Source organism: Equus caballus, chromosome 7, assembly GCF_041296265.1.
Source record: "Equus caballus isolate H_3958 breed thoroughbred chromosome 7, TB-T2T, whole genome shotgun sequence".
Taxonomy (NCBI): domain Eukaryota; kingdom Metazoa; phylum Chordata; class Mammalia; order Perissodactyla; family Equidae; genus Equus; species Equus caballus.
This window is the reverse complement of record NC_091690.1, coordinates 71,547,056-71,567,531: the sequence shown is the minus strand read 5'-3', so window position 1 is coordinate 71,567,531 and position 20,476 is coordinate 71,547,056. Positions and strand designations below refer to the sequence as shown.

Here is a 20,476-nt window from a genome sequence, read left to right as displayed (position 1 = left end):
CTGGCTTATGAGGACAATGACCCAAACTATCATCTCAACATCAACCACTTCCTAACTGGCCACCTAGATTCAAAAGATAGTTGACTGGGATCAGGGGACCGACAAATCAGGAAACTGGGTTTCTCTCTGCAAAGACACAGGCAACTAGGATAAATGACATCAGCCCAGTCTTTGCTCTCTCTCTTCTGAGCCTCTCCAGACACTCACTTTAGCTCTTATGTACAAGTCTGCTCCCTCCAATCCATTCTTCATACAGCAGCCATAGTGGTTTTTCTTTTTTTTCCTTCTTCTTCTCCCCAAAACCCCCCAGTAGACAGTTGTATATTCTAGTTGTGAGTGCCTCTGGTTGTGCTATGTGGGACACTGCCTCAGCATGGCCTGATGAGCAGTGCCATGTCCATGCCCAGGATCCGAACTGGTGAAACCCTGGGCCGCTGAAGCAGAGCATGAAAACTTAACCACTCGGCCACAGGGCCAGCCCTGCTGGTGGTTTCTCTAAAACACAGTTCTGACCCTATTACTCCACAGCTCCAAATCCTTCAGTGGATCCCTATTCTCCATAGGATAAGCTTCAAACTCCTTAGCAAGGCTTCCAAGGCTCTCCACGTTCTCTCTCTGGTTACCTCTCCAGGCTTATCTACCACTACAGTCTATTGTGTCTCTCTCCATCTCAACCACACTGAGCTGTTTCACCACTGTTCTAGCTCGGCAGCTTGCAAACCAAGGCCTGAAAGCCAAATCTAGCCAGCTTTGCATGGCCCATGAGCTAAGAATGATTTTACATCCTTTAATGGTTGAAAAAAATCAAAAAAATAACATTTTGTGGAAATTATGTGAAATTCCAATTTCAGGATCATAAAGTGTTATCGGAACACAGCCGTGCTCATTTGTTTACAGACTGTCTATGGCTGCTTTCCTTCTACCACAGCAGAGCTGACTAGTTATGACAGTTATGACTAGTCGTGACCATGTAGACCGCAAAGCCTAAAATATTTGCTGTCTAGCCCTTACAGAAAAAGTTTGCTGACCCTTATTCTAGCCACTTTGGCCGTTTAATGTTGGGTCCAAATTTGCTTAGACTTCAGGGCAGCTCAAAGAAATGAATAGTCTTAGAATCACAGGTCACAGAATTTCACAGCTGGCCCAGAATTTACAAAAGGGGAAACTTAAATCCCAGAGAGGGCAAGTTACTTGGCCAAGGAGGCACGCCAGGGTGGTGGCAGGACTGAGACTAGACACAAGGGCTCCTGAGTTTCCGGCCACGGCTCCGGCTGACCCTTTTCCAGACTTGTCTGCAGAGAATCAAATCATGGCGGAGTTAAGTTTTTCTAAATTGACTCCTGAAGAATTCTGCTTTGGGTGGCAGCCTTCCTGGCAAACAAGGACAGAAGATTCCTAACCTGGCTACTGCCTCTGCTGACTCACATCAAGGTTTATTACACGTCAAGGTATTCATTACTGTGAGCAGCAAATTCAGGACATTTGACAGGTTTATCCTTCTTCTTAGTGAGCCCTTGCAAATCACAGAGAGATGAAAACAAATGATTCGCCAGGAGATTTCCTCTTCTCATTTATATCCGGCATCTTGACTTTGGTCTGCTCTCTTACGTAAATAAATTCCCTTGGGTGAGGGCTTCCAAAAAGCCAACCATGATCAACCAGTAGATCCAAGCTAGTCAACTGTGGGGTCAGAGTCTGTAGTCATATCCCCTCACCACAGCCCACTGGCACTTAAGACAGGGGTTTGAAATGCTAGGAGTGAGCAAGGCAAGATGTCTGGCACAATGTATGACACACAGGAGCTCAATAATGACTTTTAAAAAAAGTAAAAAAATACGTGGAAGTTCACTAGAAGCTCCCAAGCCTGCAGGTCAAGGAAATGGCTCCCTGTATCTCTAGGAATCTGGAACCTGTTTCCCACTGCCTATGCTCAAATGTCACAAAACGTGTTTTTAACAAAGCACAAAATTGCTTCATTTGTTGTAAATTTACTCTCTCTTTGTTTTATTGAACTTTCAAGAGCTTTGCTTCCTGGACAGATCTAAGGACCACTTCCGTTCCAAATCACAGTAAATCACTGTTATCCTCAATATGACTTGAAGCCAAGGAGAGAAGCTACCATTAGATTCAGTGCAGCACGCTTAAGAATGCAAGGACATATAATACATTTTAGCAAGATTGCCAGCCCAAGCAGTTAAAAATTTTTAAGACTTTGGCATATAAAGGGTATCAAGTCTCTGAAAAATTCACTCCTGTGGAAGGTCTCTCTCTCCCTGGCAAACCAGGTTAAGTGAAGCTTTTGTGAAGAATCGCTGGCTCTTGATGTTTGCAGATTAAATAATTTAAGTTAGCAACTCTTTGAGATCAACCCCCAGGCTCTGACATGCAGACATCTTGCTGAGGTTTGAATCTCAAATACTTCTACGATAGGGCCAAAGTGTGGGCAAGAGTCCATTATTGAGTGAGGGAGCCCAGCCAGATGCCCAGCCCCACACCTCGCTCCAGTTCTGTCATTCTCTGCTCTCCACGTATGCGGTGACTCTCAGGTAGTGATAAAAGCTTTGTTTCTTTGTGAAAAGTGGCCCTAAAGTTTTCACGAAAGTTGAAGAGGTGATTAATTTGAAGTATGAAAACATGCATAGAAAATGCATGACTATGGCAAATTTAATCAGGAGAAAGACAAGAATGCAAATTTTTCTGTATTTTCGAACCTGGGGTTTGGAGAACAGCTGTGGATGTACAAAGGTCAAGAGTCTGCTGGAGAACCCAGAGGAGACCTATTTTATTTCAATCATCCCTGGGCCTATGGTCTAGGCCTATAGCCTGCCTTATCCAAGCCCGCTGAAAACAATCTGGCTCACTCAGACCAGAATGGGTCTCTGGAATCAGTCCATAATGCCTCAAGTTCAGCTGGTCCAATCTGCTGTGCCTAGCACTTAATGTCCATGGTTCCTCAACCCCTATTGGATCCAGATCTCCCCTCCAACTCTCCTTCCTTGAATATTCTGTTTAACTCACTTTTCTGCACAGACGCCTTTGGACATGACCTTTGGCATTTATTTTCTAGGACCATGCACCATGGCCATAGGTATAATATATTCTCATCTATTTGCCACTGCTGCCACCACCACCACCACCGACCCTGCCAGCCTCTCCAGAGGACTGCCTGGAAGCAAGGGTCTGGCTGTAAAGGCCCAGAGAGCCCATTCCCAACAGTTACAAGCAGTAGAGACTTCCCCATCCATTCCTTACAGAGAATCAAGTGGGCACCAAAAACTCCCTACCTCCAACTTACTTCCAAGGACTTAAAGTCGCCATATTTCACGTAGACTGTTTTGATGTTGTTAAATGCGAGCTCCAGTTCCTTTAAGGCTGGAAATGTGTGAAACGCCTCTACAGGGGAAGGAGAAAGAGAGAATCTGCAGCTTGGGAAGGACTTAAGAGAAAGATATTAACAGTGGTCATTTACTGCTTCCCACTGGGTTAGGTCAAGCACTGTGTAAGGTGCTTCCCATACACGGCCTCTAACTCTAACAACCCTGAGAAATAGGCATTACTACTTCCATTCTACTGCGGAGGAAACTCAGGCTCAGTGAGGCTGAGTGATTTGCTAGAAACAGAACTGCTGGCAAGTGGAAGGGCCAAGAATTGAATCTAAGTCTAACACCAAAGCCCATTTAAAAATTATCTATAGCATTTCCAATCATAAAAGTAAAAATGCCCACCAAAAAGGTCAAAAAACACAGAAAAATAAAATTTCCCTTTAATCTTAACACCCAGAGATAAGCATTGAAAGTTTCATGTATAATACTCAGACTTTTTCTCATGTGTATACTGAAACACACACACTTTGCACAAAAATGGAATCGTACCATACACATTGTATTGTGACTTGCTTTTTTTCCCTTAATAACATGACTTAAAGATTGTTCCATGTCAAAACATATAGATCTGCATAATGTCTGAATGACATTCTATAGTGTAGACATACCCTAGCTTATTTAACCATTCCCCTACTGATAGCCTTTAGATAAAAAAATAAGAACAGTTTTTCCCTTCTGTGTGAGAACTGGACCTTGGGTTAACAATCTAGCTCTGTTTCCCTGGTAATCTGAAGCAAATGGTACGGTAACTGTGTTACTAGGCAATATCGCTATGGTAAAAATGACCCCAGATTGCTAATTGACATCTGGACCAGGAGAAACTACAAATGAACTACAAACATCTGATGGGGGCACCATCACTTTGGGCTTCCCTGTGTGTGGTGACTCCTATAACTGGACATGTCCTTTGCAGAAACTCCAGGAGCTGTGTCCATGGAGGGTTACAGTGGCTACTTGCTCCTGTGGGAAATGAGGTTTCTAAGCCAGGGTGGCTCCTGCATCCACCCAATGAGAACCTCACTGCCTCGGGCCTGAGCTGGGTGCCACAGAGAATGGGTCACAGACGGCAGTGTGGACTGCTCCATCAACTGCTGTGAGGACTCCAGTGAAGAGGAACTGCTGATGCTGTGCTGCTGGCACACTGTGTGGAGTTACTCAGAGCCTTCTAAGTGAGCCTGGTGTCAGTGTGGCCTGTGGTGGTTTCGTGAGTTAGAATGTTCACTAGGGCCTATTAAAAAAGACTGGTAGGTATTTCAGGAAGTTGCCAATGAACATTCTTGTACAAGTATATTTCTGTGGAATAAATTCCTGGAGGCAGAACTACTAAATTAAAGGCAATGACTATTTTGAGAGACATTGTCAAACTGCTTTCCAAAGATATTGAACCAATTTTTTATTACACTTCTGCCAGTTGAATAACGAAGGTATCCACTTCCCCACTAATGCTGGCTGTCATCAGTCCTTCTCATTTTTGCCAACATTTGATAGGCAGAAAATAGTTTTTGACACAGTTTTAATTATTAGTGAGGTTGAGCATCTTTTCACGCGCCTGTTGCCTTTGTATTTCAAGCCCATGTTCCTGCAGGCCACACTGTTTCCTCAAGGGCAGGGACTTTGTCACACGCTTCCTTAAAAACACCTCTTAATCTCAACACATACCAAACTTAACTCATCTTATGTCTCCCCAAACCTGCCTCTCCTCTAGCACTCTCTATCTCAGTGAATCCCCTTGGTTCCTCTCTCTCTTCATATGCCCATTAGTTACCAAGTCCTGTTATTTCTACCTCCTCCTGAATCTCTCTCTCTCAATTCCCTTCACCCCTGTGGCCAAGCCCTGGTTCAGGCCTCCCCCCCCCTCCCCTGGAAGCATGAACTGTCTCCCAGTTCCCCTGGACTCCATCGTCCTCCTTGTAAGCCACCCTCCTCACAGCCACCACTGAGCCTCTCTATTTAAAAGCCTTTGAAGGCTCTCTCCTGCCTGTAGGATTAAGTCCAAGTCACTCCGGGCCCTTAAGAATCTAGTCCCTATGGACCTTTCTAGTCTCTATTCTCCCCTATCCACCTCCTTTACACACATATAACGCCTTTTCAGGGTCCCTGATCAGGCACTGCCCTGTCGGCCTGAAATGCCTCCTTACCTTCCAGCTCCTGAGTCACTCCTACTCGTTCTCTAGGTCTCAGCTCAGGAGCTCCTCTTTGTGGAAGTTTCTCCTGACACTTTGGCCCTGGCTGAAGTCCCACTTATATGCTCGTATAGCATTTCCTGATTCCCTCTATCATTGCACTTACTGCATCCTGCTATAACTGTCTGTGTCTGAGCCCATCTCGCCCACCAAACTATAAGCTCACCAGAACAGGAACTGGACACGTTCATTTCTAAAAGCTAAGCAGTCACACAGTCCTGACACCCAGCAGGGGTCGCTGTGGATTTGCTGAATAAACAAGAACTTTCTGCTCCTATAGGAGCTCCTATGGGCTTAAAAACACTTTTACATGTCTGTCTCATCTGAGCCTACAAGGCATCCTGACTTGGGGAGGGAGAAAGGAAAGGAATTATTTCAACTTACAGACTTCAAATTAAGACAACTTACAGACAAGCAGGAGCTCAGAGACATGTTTTAAGTGGGGAGTGCCAGCTCTGGGCTAGGATCCAGGTCTGTGTGTTCTCCAGCGCCCAGCTTATCGCACTCCAAAAAAGAGACGCATGGCCAGTCACGGATGGACGGACAGGCAAGTCCTAACACAAGTGACTGGCTGCCCCGGCCAAGAGGCAGAAGGCAATTTTCAGGGAGAAAAAGCTTACCTAGAGGCAGCAGGTTTTCTGAGGCATTGATGTAAATCACAGAATGAAAATGCCTGAAGTCTTTTTCCTTAGCCTGTGGGAAGGCAGTTCAAAGAACACGAGATTAGTTCCCTGCCTGGAGGCCTTGCCAAAGCTCCAGAGCTGCTGTCAGAAGGAGCAAAGACCTAGAGGAGTAAGACACATCCTTGGCACAAGTGCAGCCACTTGTTGAGGGCTGGCGGGGCTTTTCTGCTTCTTTTATTTTATGAGAAATAGTTCAAATGTACAGAAAAGTACAGGGAATGACACTCTGAAGACCCATGGAACCACTACCCGGCTTTAATAAATCTGAATATTTTGCTGTCCTTGCTTCAAATTTCCTTAAAGAAATAAAACATTACAGAGTGTTGACTACCCCCCAACACATATCCCTCCCCCGTTGCATTCTTCTCCCTCTTGCCCACAGGTTACAGCTATCCTGAATTGGTGAGTATTCACTCCTATACGGGTTTATACTTATATTTCATACTTGTGTGTCCATAAAGCATATACAGTATTTCTATTTACATGTTTTAAAACTTTACATTAAATGCAGTCACACTGTAGATATCATTCTGCAACCCACCTTTTTCACTCAACGCTATGTTTCTGAGAACACTATGCTCTGTTTACTTGTGTTGATACACATAGATCTTTTGAGATTTACTTATGTTGATACATGTAGCTACAGTTAATTCATTTTAAGTGCTGTACAGTGTAACACAAGCAATCTCTCTTCATATGCCATGGAAGGCTTACAAACCAAAAATATATGCCATAATACCCTGTACATACATTGGGTAATCATGGGCCACAAATTTGGCTCCGAGCTACCTACTAGCCAATGCAAAGAAAGAAACATGACTCATTACATGAGTCACAGTGTCTCTAAGTTAAGAACAAACTAGCATCTCGAGAGAACCATTAGCACTCCTGGCACTGAAAGCTGAGCAAAGAAATTTCTCCTGTAGGCTTTTGGATGGGAACTCAGCATCACACAATGAATCATGCCCCAATAAAATTCAATGGCAAAGTCAAACCCACTTCCATAAGGCTATTTCCTTTAATTCACCTCACACGGGACAATGGCAATACCAAATTCACAGCAAAAGACTGTGTCTGAAAGTTGTTTCTACCCAGTGAGTTCTTGTCTGACCCTGTCCCTCCCTTGTGACCAGATTCTCAGTCCCCAGGGACTGTGGAAGTACAATGGACAAACATCCAGGAGCTACCTCAGGTCTGGCTCACCCCAACTACATCTATGCTGGCTGGCCTTACCTTGGAGAGCTTCAGGCCGCTCACGTTAATGTTGCACAGGTCTGACGGCTTCCTCACACAGTGGTGCTTCAGCTGGAACACAGTGCAGAGAGTCAGCTCTCAAGGCCCCAACAAAGTATACAATTGGCCAAGACAACAAATGACTCCCTGTGGAGGACGGCGGCCTGATACAGTGGCAAGAGCATGGGCTTTGGAGTTGCTAAGAACAGAGCTGCCATCTCAGCCCTTCCACCTCTCAGTTTCCCATCTGTAAGACGGGGAGAGGAACAGTGACTTTCCAGGGATCTTGGGAGGATTCCTTCCTCTCTGCTCCTTCTCTGTCTTTTCTGGGCCCCACTTCCTCTACCTGGCTCTTAAAAAAATCTGTATTTCTGGGGCTTTACCAATCTCATACATTTGTGATAATCTGTTTGCTTGTTCACACATTCATTCATTCATTCATTCATGCATTCATTCACCAAATATTTACTACGCACTACTTTGGGCCATGTATTATGCTAAATACATCAACAAACTTTCTACTAATCCTAACTAAACCCTTTGACATAAGTATGAGCATCTCCTTTTTTAAATGAGAAAAGCAAAGCTAAGAGAGATAAAGTCCCTTGTGTAAGGTCCCACAGCTAGTAAGTGATAGATTTGTGATTTGAATTCAAATTTATAATCACTAAATTCTGTGATTTTTTGACTACCATATGTTGCCCCTCATAATTAAAAAGTTACATGGAAATCTCAGCTTTGGAGCTTCTATTTCTGTTTAACCAAACCTCATTCCTTTTTTCTGTTAATCCTTTTTTTATTTATGGTATCTACTATGTTTAGGTATGGAACTAAGCATTGGGAGGACAACAAAGAAAAAGCAGAAATATTTCATGCTTTCACAGAACTTATAACTGCATGGAAGCCAAGTAGCAAGCAAGCATTTCTAATGTGATAGATATTTTAAAGGAGAAATTCAAGATGCTATGGGAGACAATTTCAGGAGGTCCTAACCTCAGTCTGGAAGTGACAAAATATTTACTTGAAGAAATAACATTTCAGCTGAGACCTAAGAGCTATGTAGGAGTTGGTCCCATGAAAGTGGGTGGCAGGAGTTGTGAAAGCTATTAAAGCAGGAAAAAGCAAGGTGCTTTTCAGAGGATGAAAAACAACAAGATAAGGATGGGAGGCAGTCATTAGATCATTTGGGTCCATGCTGGCTCTGTAAAGGAGTGTGGATTTTATCCTGCCGTCAATGGAAAGCTGTCAGAGGGTTTTTGGCAGGGGGCTGATACACCTGGAAAGGATGAGGAGACAGAAGAGCAAGGGGAGAGACCAATATACCAGACATTGTTAATTACCTTCCCTAGAGCCATTTCTCTACTTCTTCCTTGTTAAAGACCCCCAATGTTATTCACATGTCTCCAAGTGGATGTGTCCTTTAAGCCCCAGCTCCAAGGGATAAGTCTTGACTTGTCTAATCCAACTATGGAGGTCATGTGCCCCTAACCAATGATTGTTGAGACACGTGATATAGGTCTGGCCAAAGAGACACTGGCTGCTGGGGGCGGGAGGTCAGTTCTGGGAAGCTTTTTCTTACTTTTAAAAATAAATATAAGACAGTGGCAATCCCTTTTCTACCTCTGAATGTTATCCTTTACATGTGATGCTGGAGTTGCTGCAGCCATCTCGGGCAATCAGCCCAAGAAGACAAGTTGACAAGGAGATAAGAGCAGAAAGAAGTAGGAACCTGGGCCTTTGAATATGTCATTAAATCAGTAAATTAACCTACTTTGGAATAATAATGCCTCTGGCTTCTTTTTATGTGAAATAAAAGCCTCCTAGTTGGTTTAAACTAGTTAGGAAGTTGCTGAATTAGTCCAATAAAAGATGATGTGGCCCAGATTAGGGTGGTGGCAGTGGAGATGAGGAGAACAATACAGATTTGACCACTATTTAATAAAAGTGCCCAGGCCTGGTAACAGTAGGGGTAGGGCGGTGAGGGAGAGACAAGGATCACGGATAACCCCAGGTTACTGGCTTGGTGAATGGGTAGATAACAGTGCCATCCTAGAGACACTATAGTAAAGAGTAGAAAAGAGGTATGTTTGGGGCCTTGGAGTAAGGTGACTGGTGCAGTGGGTCAATATGAGGTGCCAGTGAAACATCAAGTGGAACTATCCAATGGTGGGAGGGTATTCCACTACTCGGAAAAACATCCTTGTTGCTTCTGCTATCCAAAGAGGCAGCAGAGGTAACAAGCTATCCTGATTAATGTGGGAATGTATATGTTGTTGGAAACAAAGGGAAAAAGAGGATCATTACAGGAAGCGTTTCTGCCCCCCTCAATACTGTTGTTTCAGTCCTCGTCACCTCCAGTGAGAAGTGGACATAATAATGAAAGAAATTCCACAGGACTCTGCAGAAAATTCCACTACTCACCTTGTGGTGAGATGCAGCCAGCTGCCTCCTCAAAGCTCTCTTTCAACATCTGATCTGTGCAGAAACCCATCTCTCGGGAACCATAAGCAGATCCTGGGAACAAAATAGGCTGCCAGAGAATCCTTCTCAGGGAGCTAAGAGAACTGGATTGCACATTAATATTGGTTTACAAAATGTGTCTTTCTTTGCAAAGCCACTGAGGCATTGCACAGAGCAGATGTGAAACTACCTGGCTGGTCTCCAACACAGCCACCCCAGTCCTCTCCGTAAAGCCTTCCCCAGGCACTGGGTAATATCTGGTCGGCTTCCCTGGCCTTCAGCCAGACACTAAACCCAAAGGACAAAGGTTATAGAGTGTAGGACCTCCCCAGTCCCCTTGAACCTGGAGAGATCTCACCAGAGCAGAGCAGAAATTTGGAATTTTCAATTTACTGTTGCCCCTGACCTACTCCTTTGCCTCTCCAACTCAATTAAGAGGTTTTACCTGATATAGTGTAAAGGCACAGGCTCTGGAGTCAGCAGCCCAGAGTTCTAATCCTGAGGAGTTCTAATCCTGAGTAGACCAGAGTTCTGATTACTAGCTGTGGGACCTAGGCCAAGGCAAATTACCTCAGTTTTCCCATCCACACAACAGCAACAATAGGGATGATAATACCTATCTCACAAGGTGGATGTAAAGAAAGCTTTGGGTCCCTTCATCATCCTGGTTGTACATTCTGATCATTTGCCAAGATCACTCTAGTAGTGTGGGGTGGGTTGGGAGTAGTTGCACCAGAGTAGAGCAGGGCAAGTCCTTGCCCTCCACCAAGACAATCACCAGCGATGCTGCCAGCCATTCCAGGATGTATTAACTCTCACCAGAAAAGCCCGGTCCAGCACACGTCCAGGAACGTCCGCTTGGCTTTCCCGTCGAGGCCCTTTCTTCCCTCCAACCTCAAAAGAAACCTTCTTCTGGCTTTCCTGACCTTCTGTTGGTGCCTCAACCACACCCTTGGGCTTCCTCTTGAGGTTACATTTTCGAGCCATTAACCAGTATCCTCGGCCTGTTCAGAAGATCAGAACAGTGAGAAGGAACAAACTTCTCCAAAGCCACAATTAGAGCACTTACAGAATGTTTATCTATAACACTAAAACCAAAAATAGCTCCTCATTACCTAAAATGCACCAGATACTGTGCTGCTGCTGGGGCTGGGGGGATGTCCACCTACCTATCTCATTTAATTGGCCCAAAAACCCAGTGAAGTTATATTACTGCTCCCATTTCACAGATGAAAAGGCTAAGACTCAAAGAGGTGGAATAGCTTGTCCAATTCCTTCCTCCACAATTTTGCCTCCAACCTCTAATTGCTCCTTCAAGACCTCAGATCAAGCACTCCCTGTTCTGTGAAGCCTTCCCTGACCCCCCTCAGCAGAGCTGATCACTCTTTCCTGTGCCAACTATTTACTACCACCCCCCAACCCCCTGCCCATTTGTCACCTCTTGGGGAAAGTCCAATGTGTGACATCAACTCAATGGTCTCCATCTTCCCAGACCTTACTCTGGATTCTATCATTATAGGGGAAAGGTTGCATTCAGAGCTCAGGATGAGATAATTATAGGACAGTTAGTATTTTTAAAAACTACAATACATGTTCACTGTAGAAAGAACTAGAAAATGTATGTAAGCAAAAAGAAGAATATGAGGTTTACTAGTAAGCCTACCTAACAAAAATCATGACAACATTCTAGAATCTGTTCTCTCCTTCATCAGCAGTTTATTTACTACAAGGCATTCAATACAATCTGTAATTATTCATTCACTTGTTTATTGTCTGTTTTGGAAGAGCACAGACTTTGTCTGATTCATTCATCTCACTATTCCCAAGGCCTGCACAGAGCTTACCACACTGTGAGTGTGGCCGAACGAATGGCTGAACAAACCGTGAGCCACAGCCTCCCACCTATGATCATCCATTCAGAACTTTTCTGAGCATGTACTTTGTGCTGTGAGTTGGGCTATGGAGAGGAATATGACAGAGGCTCTGACTCAAAGGAGCTCAATAATATAAGGGGTCCTGTGAAAGCCCAGAGGGGAGCTACCAGGCTAGGACATGAGCTAAATCCAGTAAGGTGAAGGTTGACTAGGTGGAGATAGAAAAACCAGGCAGCCTGAGCAGAGGGAAGAGATCAAGGAGTACCCATGGGTAAGAAAGATCCAGGCACTCCATTTCCCATGGCTGTCCCCAGCTAGGGCATGGACTTTTGTCCTATCCCAATACCCCTGACTTCTGGAGACTCCAGACTGAGTTGGTCCCCAAACCCCCAACATGGCCGGGACGGAAGGCTCAGAGTGTGTCAGGAGATGAACATGAGGGAGAAGAGATGAGACTGGGGAGATTAGCAGTCAGATCAGAAAAGGTACTGAGGACCAGAATAAGGAGCTTGGGTTTTAATGGGGTGAGCTTTTAGCAGGAAGAGTATCCATGGGAGGGTTTGTTTTCCTATAATTTTTCATTTTAAGATAATATGAGACTTCCAGAAAAGTTGTAAAAATAGTAAAGAGTTCCTGTACAGCTTTTACCCAGTTTCCCTAATGTTAACATCTTATATAATCATAATACAAGGATTGAAACGAAGCAATTAACACTAGTACAATATCAGTAACTAATCTATAGCCCTTCTTTGAATTTTGCCAGTTTTCTCATCAGTGTCCTCTTTCTGTTCCAGTAACCAATCCAGGATCTCATATTTTATTTAGTTGTCATGCCTCCTTAGTCTCCCCCAATCTGTGACAATTCTTCAGTCTTTCTTTTTTCTTGTGTGATCCTGACACTTTTGAAGAGCACTAGTCAATTATTTTGTAAAAAGTCCCTCATTTTGAACTTGTGTGATGCTTCCAATAATCAGACTAAGGCTTTGCATTTTGGCAAAACTACCAGAGAAGTGATGCTGTGCTCTTCTCAGCACATCATATCAGAGGGCACACGATGTCAGCATGTCTTATTACTGGTGATGTCAATTTTGGTCATTCAGTTAAGGTGGTGTCGGCCTGGTTTCTCTACCAAGAAGTTACTATTTTTCTCTTGTAATTAATAAAGATACCTTGAGACTATGCATATATTGTGTTTCTCATCATACTTTGACCCACTAATTCTAGCATCGGTTGATGGTTAATTGTATCTGTCACCTTAACTAAGCTATGATAAGGAGTTATTCAATCAAACACGAATCGAGGTGTTGCTTGGAAGGTGTTTTGTAGACGTGGCTGACATCTACAATTAGTTGACTTTAAGTAAAGTAGACTATCCTTGATAGTGTGTGTGGGCCTCACCCCATCAGTCAAAAGACCTTAAAAGCAAAATTTTGCCTTAAAACAGTAGCATCAGCTCCTCCCTGAGTTTTCAGCTGTCTCCCCTACAGGTTTCATATTTGCCAGCCCCCACCATTTCATAAGCCAATTTCTTGAAATACATAATGCATATATGTGTGTGTCTATATACAGTCATGTGCCACATAATGATGTTTCAGTCGATGACAGACTGCATGTACGGCAGCGGTCCCATAAGAGTAGTTCCATATAGCCTAGGTGTGTAGCAGGCTATACCATCTAGGTTTGTGTAAGTACCCTCTATGATGTTCACACAACATCACCTAACAACGCATTTCTCAGAATATATCCCTGCCATTAAGCAATGTGTGACAATATATACACAAATACACATAAATGTATATGGAAACAGAACAAGAAGGAGATACATATATATATCCTATTGGTTCTATTTCTCTGGAGAACCCTGATACAGCATCCAAAGAAGTTTCTTACCTGTGAAAATTATTATTGTTATGTTTTAATAGTGATTTTCTATTTCCCTCATTCCTTCTACATTTATTAACTGGAATTCTACTGTAAGGAAGAGCTGTTCCTCCTCCCCAACTTATTTATGTATTGATGTATGTATAAACATTTATTTATATCAGTATGGGCTCATGGATATTTATTCATTCTATGGTTTACAACCCAATTCTACCTTTATTTGCTTTTTGGCTCAGACTGTCCCAGCTTTGGCCATCGGGAGCTCCTTCAAGTTGGCTCCTATGTCCTTTTGACACACCCTCATCATTTTTCTGAGCACTTCTTTAGTTTCTGGCACCATACAATGTACCAGGCTCAAATGTACCAGGAAAAAGTGTATTTTTCCTGCCCCAGCCTAGGAAACAACTTCTTCTCTGAGGAGCCCTGGCTCCTTTTATTGGAGAATGGTATTTAGAAACCAAGATCTAGGCACCAGGCATGCTCTTCGAGACTGTGGTGTCACTGCTTTCAGTGGACTAGGAAATATAGGTACATATACCAACACATGCAGATACACACAGCTCTGTCCATGTCTCTATCTGTCCATCTATGTGTGTATGAGGGGGTGTGGGTGTGAAATCATGAGTTCATACTGGGAGCTCCATAAAGAGGGTTTTAAACAGGTAGGCGGCCAGAGAAGGTCTTTATGTGAAAAACGAAATCACTCTAGAGAAGTGGGAGGACAGGCTGCAGAAAGTTCTTCCAACATTCCACATGCAGAGAAACCAGCAAGTCACTTCATCTAAAGTAAACAAGGGGTACTTCTCCCTTGCTCCACCCTTTCAAAGCAACAAATTCAACCCAGTGAACTCGTACTTCTCAATTAAGTTCCCTCTATAGGGCTCTGCTCAGTGTTAGGAGGAGTCCCTGCCCCAGGAGAGTTTTTAACTGGATAAATGTTTGAAAAACTACTTAGCAGACTCAAGTTTAAGCCATTTTATTTAGGAACTTGGCAGAATATGATTACTCATCAAATAAGAAACACGGAGAGGAGGGGACAGACACTGAGGGCTGGAGTAGCTAGACCTGACTTATGGAAGGAAGGAGAAGAGCTGAGCTTTATGGGATGGGAAGAGTTTGGATAACTGGAACAAGGGCTGGAACATTCTGGGCAAATTAAAAAAACCTATATGAAAAGAGAGGACTAAGGATTTGGGCATAAAAAAAGGGAGTGCGATTGTAGCAAAGGATAAAGGGAGGTTAGACTCTGAACATAGAACAGTGGGTGAAGGAGCCAGCAGTGAGAAGTCACTGAACCGAAGGGAACACTATGGTTAGATATGCACTTTAGAAGGCTCCCTGAGGCTGCTGGGGGAAGATGGACTGGAAGGGACGGGATTGGGTGGGACAAGGAACAGCAGTGAAGGGGCTGGAGAGGAAGAAATGGATATGAGACATTCTAAAGCAGGAGCTGGGTGTGAGGCAAAGGTACCCATTTGAGAAGTCACCTGACCTTCCTCTGGCATCCGAAGCAGATTTTTGGCTGGAAAGCAGTTGTTCAGGTAAGGATTCCCATCATCCAGCTTGTAGATTCCTGAGGAGGCCATCTTCCTGAGAGCCAAGCAAGGGAAGTGAGGAAGTAGAAGAGTGAGAAGACACAGCATTGCTCTCTCACCCCAACGCAGCTGTGATCCTCCAGGACCACCACATCGTACACACACCCCATCGCTGAGGTCCTAGAGGCCCACTGCCCTGCTTCAGAAACAGGTTGGCCCTTTAGATGAAGAGGGAGACGAGGCCCTGGGTTTTTCATTTCAATCAATCCTAACTCAGTGGGACACCGGAAAGATCATCTTTGGGCCCAGGCAGACCTGGTTTGAATCTCGGCTCTGTCTTCCCTCGCTCTATGACTGTAAAAGTTACTCTTCTCCTCTGAGCCTCAGTTTCCTCACCTGTAAAATGGGGGTAATAATACCTACCTTAACAGACAGATGAGAGGATCAGGTTAGAAAGGCATGCCTGGTACATATGAAGTGCTTGCTAGAAAGGTTCTTTAACAGAGTTCAGGGAAGAGGGGGCTCACATTTTAGGGAAGATGATGCGTGAATAATGAGATTTGAGCTGGATAAATAGGATTTGAAAGATGAATTGAGTTTGCTGAGGGAGAGAAGGATAAACATGCCAAACAGGAAGGGCCACAGGGCTGAGGGAATGGTGGTGGGCACGTGTGGCACAGTGAAGAAACAACCTGACCCAGGAAGGAGAGGGCTGTGTGTTTGTGAATCTTGGACACTATGGCTGGACAGGAAGGACAGTGTCTGCTCCTGAAGGGCCTGCAGTGCCAGGCTAGAAGCTCAGGCTCCACCCTGTAGGGAACTGAGAGCCACGGACGATATCTGAGCTGGAGAGACCCATGACTCAAGCTGTGCTTTAGAAGGAGGTCTGACAAAAATAACGTTAGGTGAAATTGGATTCTATTAACTGGTCACTGAGACATGACAATTCCAGCTCAGAAATACTGTTCCAATGTACTTTTCTCTGTCTTTCACCATTTCCCACCTAAAATATTGCCACAGTCTTCTGGCTGGATTCCCACTGAGCATGAAAGCCAAATGCTTGAGCCTGGTCTTGAAGTCCCTGGAGTCCTCTGTCCTAACCTTTCCAGTTCCAGTTAGCCCTGCCCATCAGGCTCACAGAATCATCTTCTATTCCCAAAACATACCACTCACAATGAGTCTTCCCTGCCTTTGTTCTTGGTGTTCCTTTGACCTAAAACAGCCTTCTCCATCTTGTTCATCTGGTTGATCTCATGCTTTAAGATTCAGGTCATATGCCATTTCCTTTAGGAATAAATTTCTAATCCAAGATCTAAATTTCTTAAGCCTTGAGCTCTTAGAGATTTGCGATTTTTCTTTAAAGGCATCTAGCCATTCCCAAAACTACTTTGGGACAGCTTCAAACAACTTGGGGTAGCAGAAGTTTGGGAGCCTGTTTGCCCCTTGCCAGGGGAAGGGAGGCCATGTGGGACCCTGAGATGGAGGATCTGGGAAGAGATTCATTAAAAGGAAGGAGGAGAGTGAAGAGCTGGGATCGAGTGTTTCCTGGAAGTGACAAATATGAAAAGTAGAATGGTGTGGTAGGAAGGGCAACAATTTTGGAGACAGGAGGCTTAAAATTGAGTCTAGTTTCTACCACTAAGCTGAATGATCTTGGGCAAATAATTTTACTTCTTTGTGCCTCGGATTTCTCACAGAGAAAATGAGGATAAAAACCTGTACCTCAGAGAATTGTTGTAAGGATTAAATGAGGAAATGAATAGAAAAAAAGCTTCTTTCTAGACCTGGTCCAGATGCCACCCCTTCCACAAAGCTTTCACTGAACCTCCCAGAGGGAAATAATTGCTACTTTGGCTAAATCCTTGAGTATTTCCTCTACTTCTTTTTCATGGCTGGAGCCCCTTCTACTTCATAAAATTACTAACAATCATGTGGGGGCTCTTTCAATGGTCTATGAACCTTCAAGTCTGGAAACATGTCTAATTCACTGTCTCTTCTTCCACCCTTGGAATGCTCATAGGAAACATCCAACAAACGTGTCAGCCAAATGAAGGGATATAAAGGTACTCCCAGGGCCAAGGGTTTTTATACGTATTTCTTATCTCCCTAATTAGACTCTAAGCCCCTCCAGAGGAAAGACAGCATCTATGGTGCTCATCTCTTTATTCCCAGCAACTAACACAGCACCTGGCACATAACAGATTCCATAACTATCTGTGAAATGAATGAATGATATTGATATCTTCTTTGGTCCAACACAGGGCACTGTGAATTTCCTGATCCCTAACCACCCTAAAAATGGTTGGAGGCCCCTTCCACAACACCCTCTACTTCTCCTAGTATAGTACCTATCACTTTATTAAAATTGTTTGCTCCACTACCCACTTCCCACCTGCTGTGGGGTATATAATACCTTATTCACCTATGTAATCCTACACCTAGCATAGACCTTAGAATTCACTAAAAAATGTGTTGGGGAATGGGGGCTGGCCCCGTGGCCGAGTGGTTAAGTCTGTGCACTCCGCTGCAGGCGACCCAGTGTTTCGTTGGTTCGAATCCTGGGCACGGACATGGCACTGCTCATCAAACCACGCTGAGGCAGCGTCCCACATGCTACAACTAGAAGGACCCACAACGAAGAATATACAACTATGTACTGGGGGGCTTTGGGGAGAAAAAGGAAAAAATAAAAAATATAAAAAAAAAAAATGTGTTGGGGAAGATGAATGGACAGATGGATGGATGGGGAAAGATCAATAGTCATTGAGTCAATCTGTCTTTTAGGAAGCCTCTCTTGTAACCAACCACATCTATCTGTTAGATAGGTGAATGAATGAATGAGTAAATAGCTGGCTGGGAGACGTCAGAGATGACAACTGTTGGAAAAGGCTCCAATAACTTACAGAATATAGGGAACTTGCTTCTGGTCTGCGTAGTACTTACTTGATCTTTGACCTTGGGAAAGGCCCCTTGACTTCCTTTTTTTTATGTTTCTTCACCTGTAAAATATGTATTACACTCCTTCTTAGCTTGCTATTCAGAGCCTTGAATTTTCTCATTAATTATATCCTACTGTGATGCTTCTGCTTCAAAAAGTGTCTCACCTGGGGCCTAGAAAAATACCACAGGACTAAAGACCCCAGAAATAGACAAAGAGATAGAGACAGAGACAAGGATGGGAAGGGGGAGCAGGAGAACAATTTTATGACAATGACGTAGGACTAGAGGGCTTAAGTAAGATGTGAAAATCATAAATCAGAAAGAAAAGGATCGTTTCTATGCTCATTTACACAAAATAAATTTATGATGGTAAAAGGAGCAAAGACAAAGTTGAAAAACAAGAAACAATCTGGGAAAAGATACTTGCTATGCATATAACACAAAGGCTGAATCAGACTCAAGCAGATGGGGGGCATACAGACCTGGATACAACTAATCACAGAAATTCCAGTTCCCTATGAGGAACACTAGGTGAGAAGGTGTGGATTTACAACTACTGGGCGAGGAGGAGCACAGGAACCCCAGGTTACACTATCTAGAAAGTAACCCTAGAAAAGTATGAACTTTATCTGTATGGTGGAAAGAAGAAAGTCCAAGTGCCAGACTTAGAGGCTGCCTGCCTGGTTAGCTGCAGCTACCTCTGGTCTCTATCTTGAACTTGAAGCAGCTAATCTCAATCTAATTGTAGAGCCTCTCAGCTTCAAAACACACACACACGCAATTTTTTTCATCTGCATACATTGCTTGTTCCATTCCTTTGGCCTACCACACTTCTGCCCCTCTTCTTTGCTTGGCTCATATAGGCAGCTTTCCTCTATTTCCCCTCCTCAGGTTGACCCTTCTCTGTGTTACCATCTCAGGTCCACCTCTTAATAGAGACACTCTGCCACATTGTACTTTAAGAGCCTGCTTACCTGTCTTTCCCCTACTCCTTATACCCATAAACCTAGGCTGAGAGCCCCACCAAAGCCAGGCCTGGGTCCTACCTATATCTCTATCTCCAGCACCTCAGACAGGTCCTGGCTCATTGAAGAGGTTCAATGAGGGTTTACCGAACTAAACTGAACCATGAACACAATGCCATGGAGCTCTTCATTCTGCCTGAGAAGAAGAAAGAAGTAAGGATCAGGGAAGGCTTCACATTGCAGATGATATTAGAGCTGGGCCTTGAAAAATGAGAAGTTATAAAACATGAACAACGAAAAGCACAGAGGTGAAAAAATCTCATCTCATATTATTCAGTGATAATTATTATCACATGAGTGTTAGCTTCACCAAGACAAGTATTTTGCCTGTTATTTAGGGGTACATCCCCAGTGAACAGAACAGTGACCTTACATAGTAAGCATTCAAGAAGTGTTTGTTCAATCATTTGGACACTTATGAAGGATTCATGAGGATTAAAAAAAAAGTGATGCAACGTAATAGATCATAGTATAATACAATCCTGTTATGTGCTAACACGAGGTCACTACAGCAGGAGCTCCACGAGGGTAGGGAACAGGTCTGTCTTGATTCCCCAGTATCCTTTATAGAGTTCTAAGCAATGTTGGTGCTCAACAAATATTTGTGGGGAAAAAAATGAATTAATAAAAATCTAGAATACTATTATATCCTAAAACTGTAGAAGCAGAGCGGCAGAAGGAACATACCACGGGTTTTGATGTCAAAAAAACCCCCCTGGCTTCTAAAGTAGGTTCTGACACATGCTATCTGGCCTTGGGGAAGTTCCTAGTTTCCTCATCTGACTGGGCTGTTAGGGGACTAAAGGAGAGAATGGACGTAAATGCACAGAGGACACCGCCAGGCGGACAGTAGGCATTCAGTGAACGCGAGTTCTCTGCAACGAGAAAACATTACTAACAGCTAAGAAGACAGTCACCGGAGAGAATCACCGGCAAGCGTTGCAGCAGGACTAGAAAAGGATGAAAGAGGAGCTCTTCCCGTCCCTTTGGAAACTCTAGATCTGGGGTGGGAGAGACGCTAACCCCTCATGCAAACTAAGTGTCCAGTCGCACCTGCCTCCGGCGTCGCTTCCGCCTTCGAGGCGCCCGCGGGGGCGACGTCCCGGTTAGGCGGGATGCGCGCCTGCGAGCCTCCCGGGGATCTCGGAGCCGCTCCACGGTGGCGCTTGCCACAGCCTTCTCCACTCCTTGGTAACCGCGACGCGGTGGCTCCCTTGTAGGCGGCAACCGGCGGCCGGAGCTTCTAACTACTACAAGTCCCGGCAAGCTCCGCGGCCAC

The 20,476-nt window shown here is 44.2% G+C and overlaps 1 protein-coding gene across 15 annotated transcripts in view; it reads right to left on the bottom strand.

Moving 5' to 3' along the window:
• The window catches only part of XRRA1 (X-ray radiation resistance associated 1), a 58,780-nt gene extending 38,316 nt beyond the window's left edge, over positions 1–20,464 (bottom strand). For 5 of the 15 annotated variants that reach the window (XM_005612042.4, XM_023645719.2, XM_070273296.1 and 2 more), the window contains exons 1-7: positions 20,251–20,382; positions 18,176–18,231; positions 15,190–15,287; positions 10,762–10,946; positions 7,483–7,554; positions 6,187–6,259; positions 3,296–3,393 (exon numbers count right to left, since the gene is read on the bottom strand). In XM_005612042.4, coding sequence (XP_005612099.1) covers positions 3,296–3,393; positions 6,187–6,259; positions 7,483–7,554; positions 10,762–10,946; positions 15,190–15,283 — 522 coding nt within the window. In that variant the 5' untranslated portion in view covers positions 15,284–15,287; positions 18,176–18,231; positions 20,251–20,382. Of the gene's footprint in view, positions 1–3,284; positions 3,394–6,186; positions 6,260–7,482; positions 7,555–10,761; positions 10,947–15,184; positions 15,288–18,175; positions 18,232–20,250 lie in introns of those variants that run through there. The other 10 variants (XM_070273299.1, XM_070273300.1, XM_023645720.2 and 7 more) reach the window with 7 other exon arrangements.
• Between the last annotated feature and the right edge of the window lie 12 nt (positions 20,465–20,476).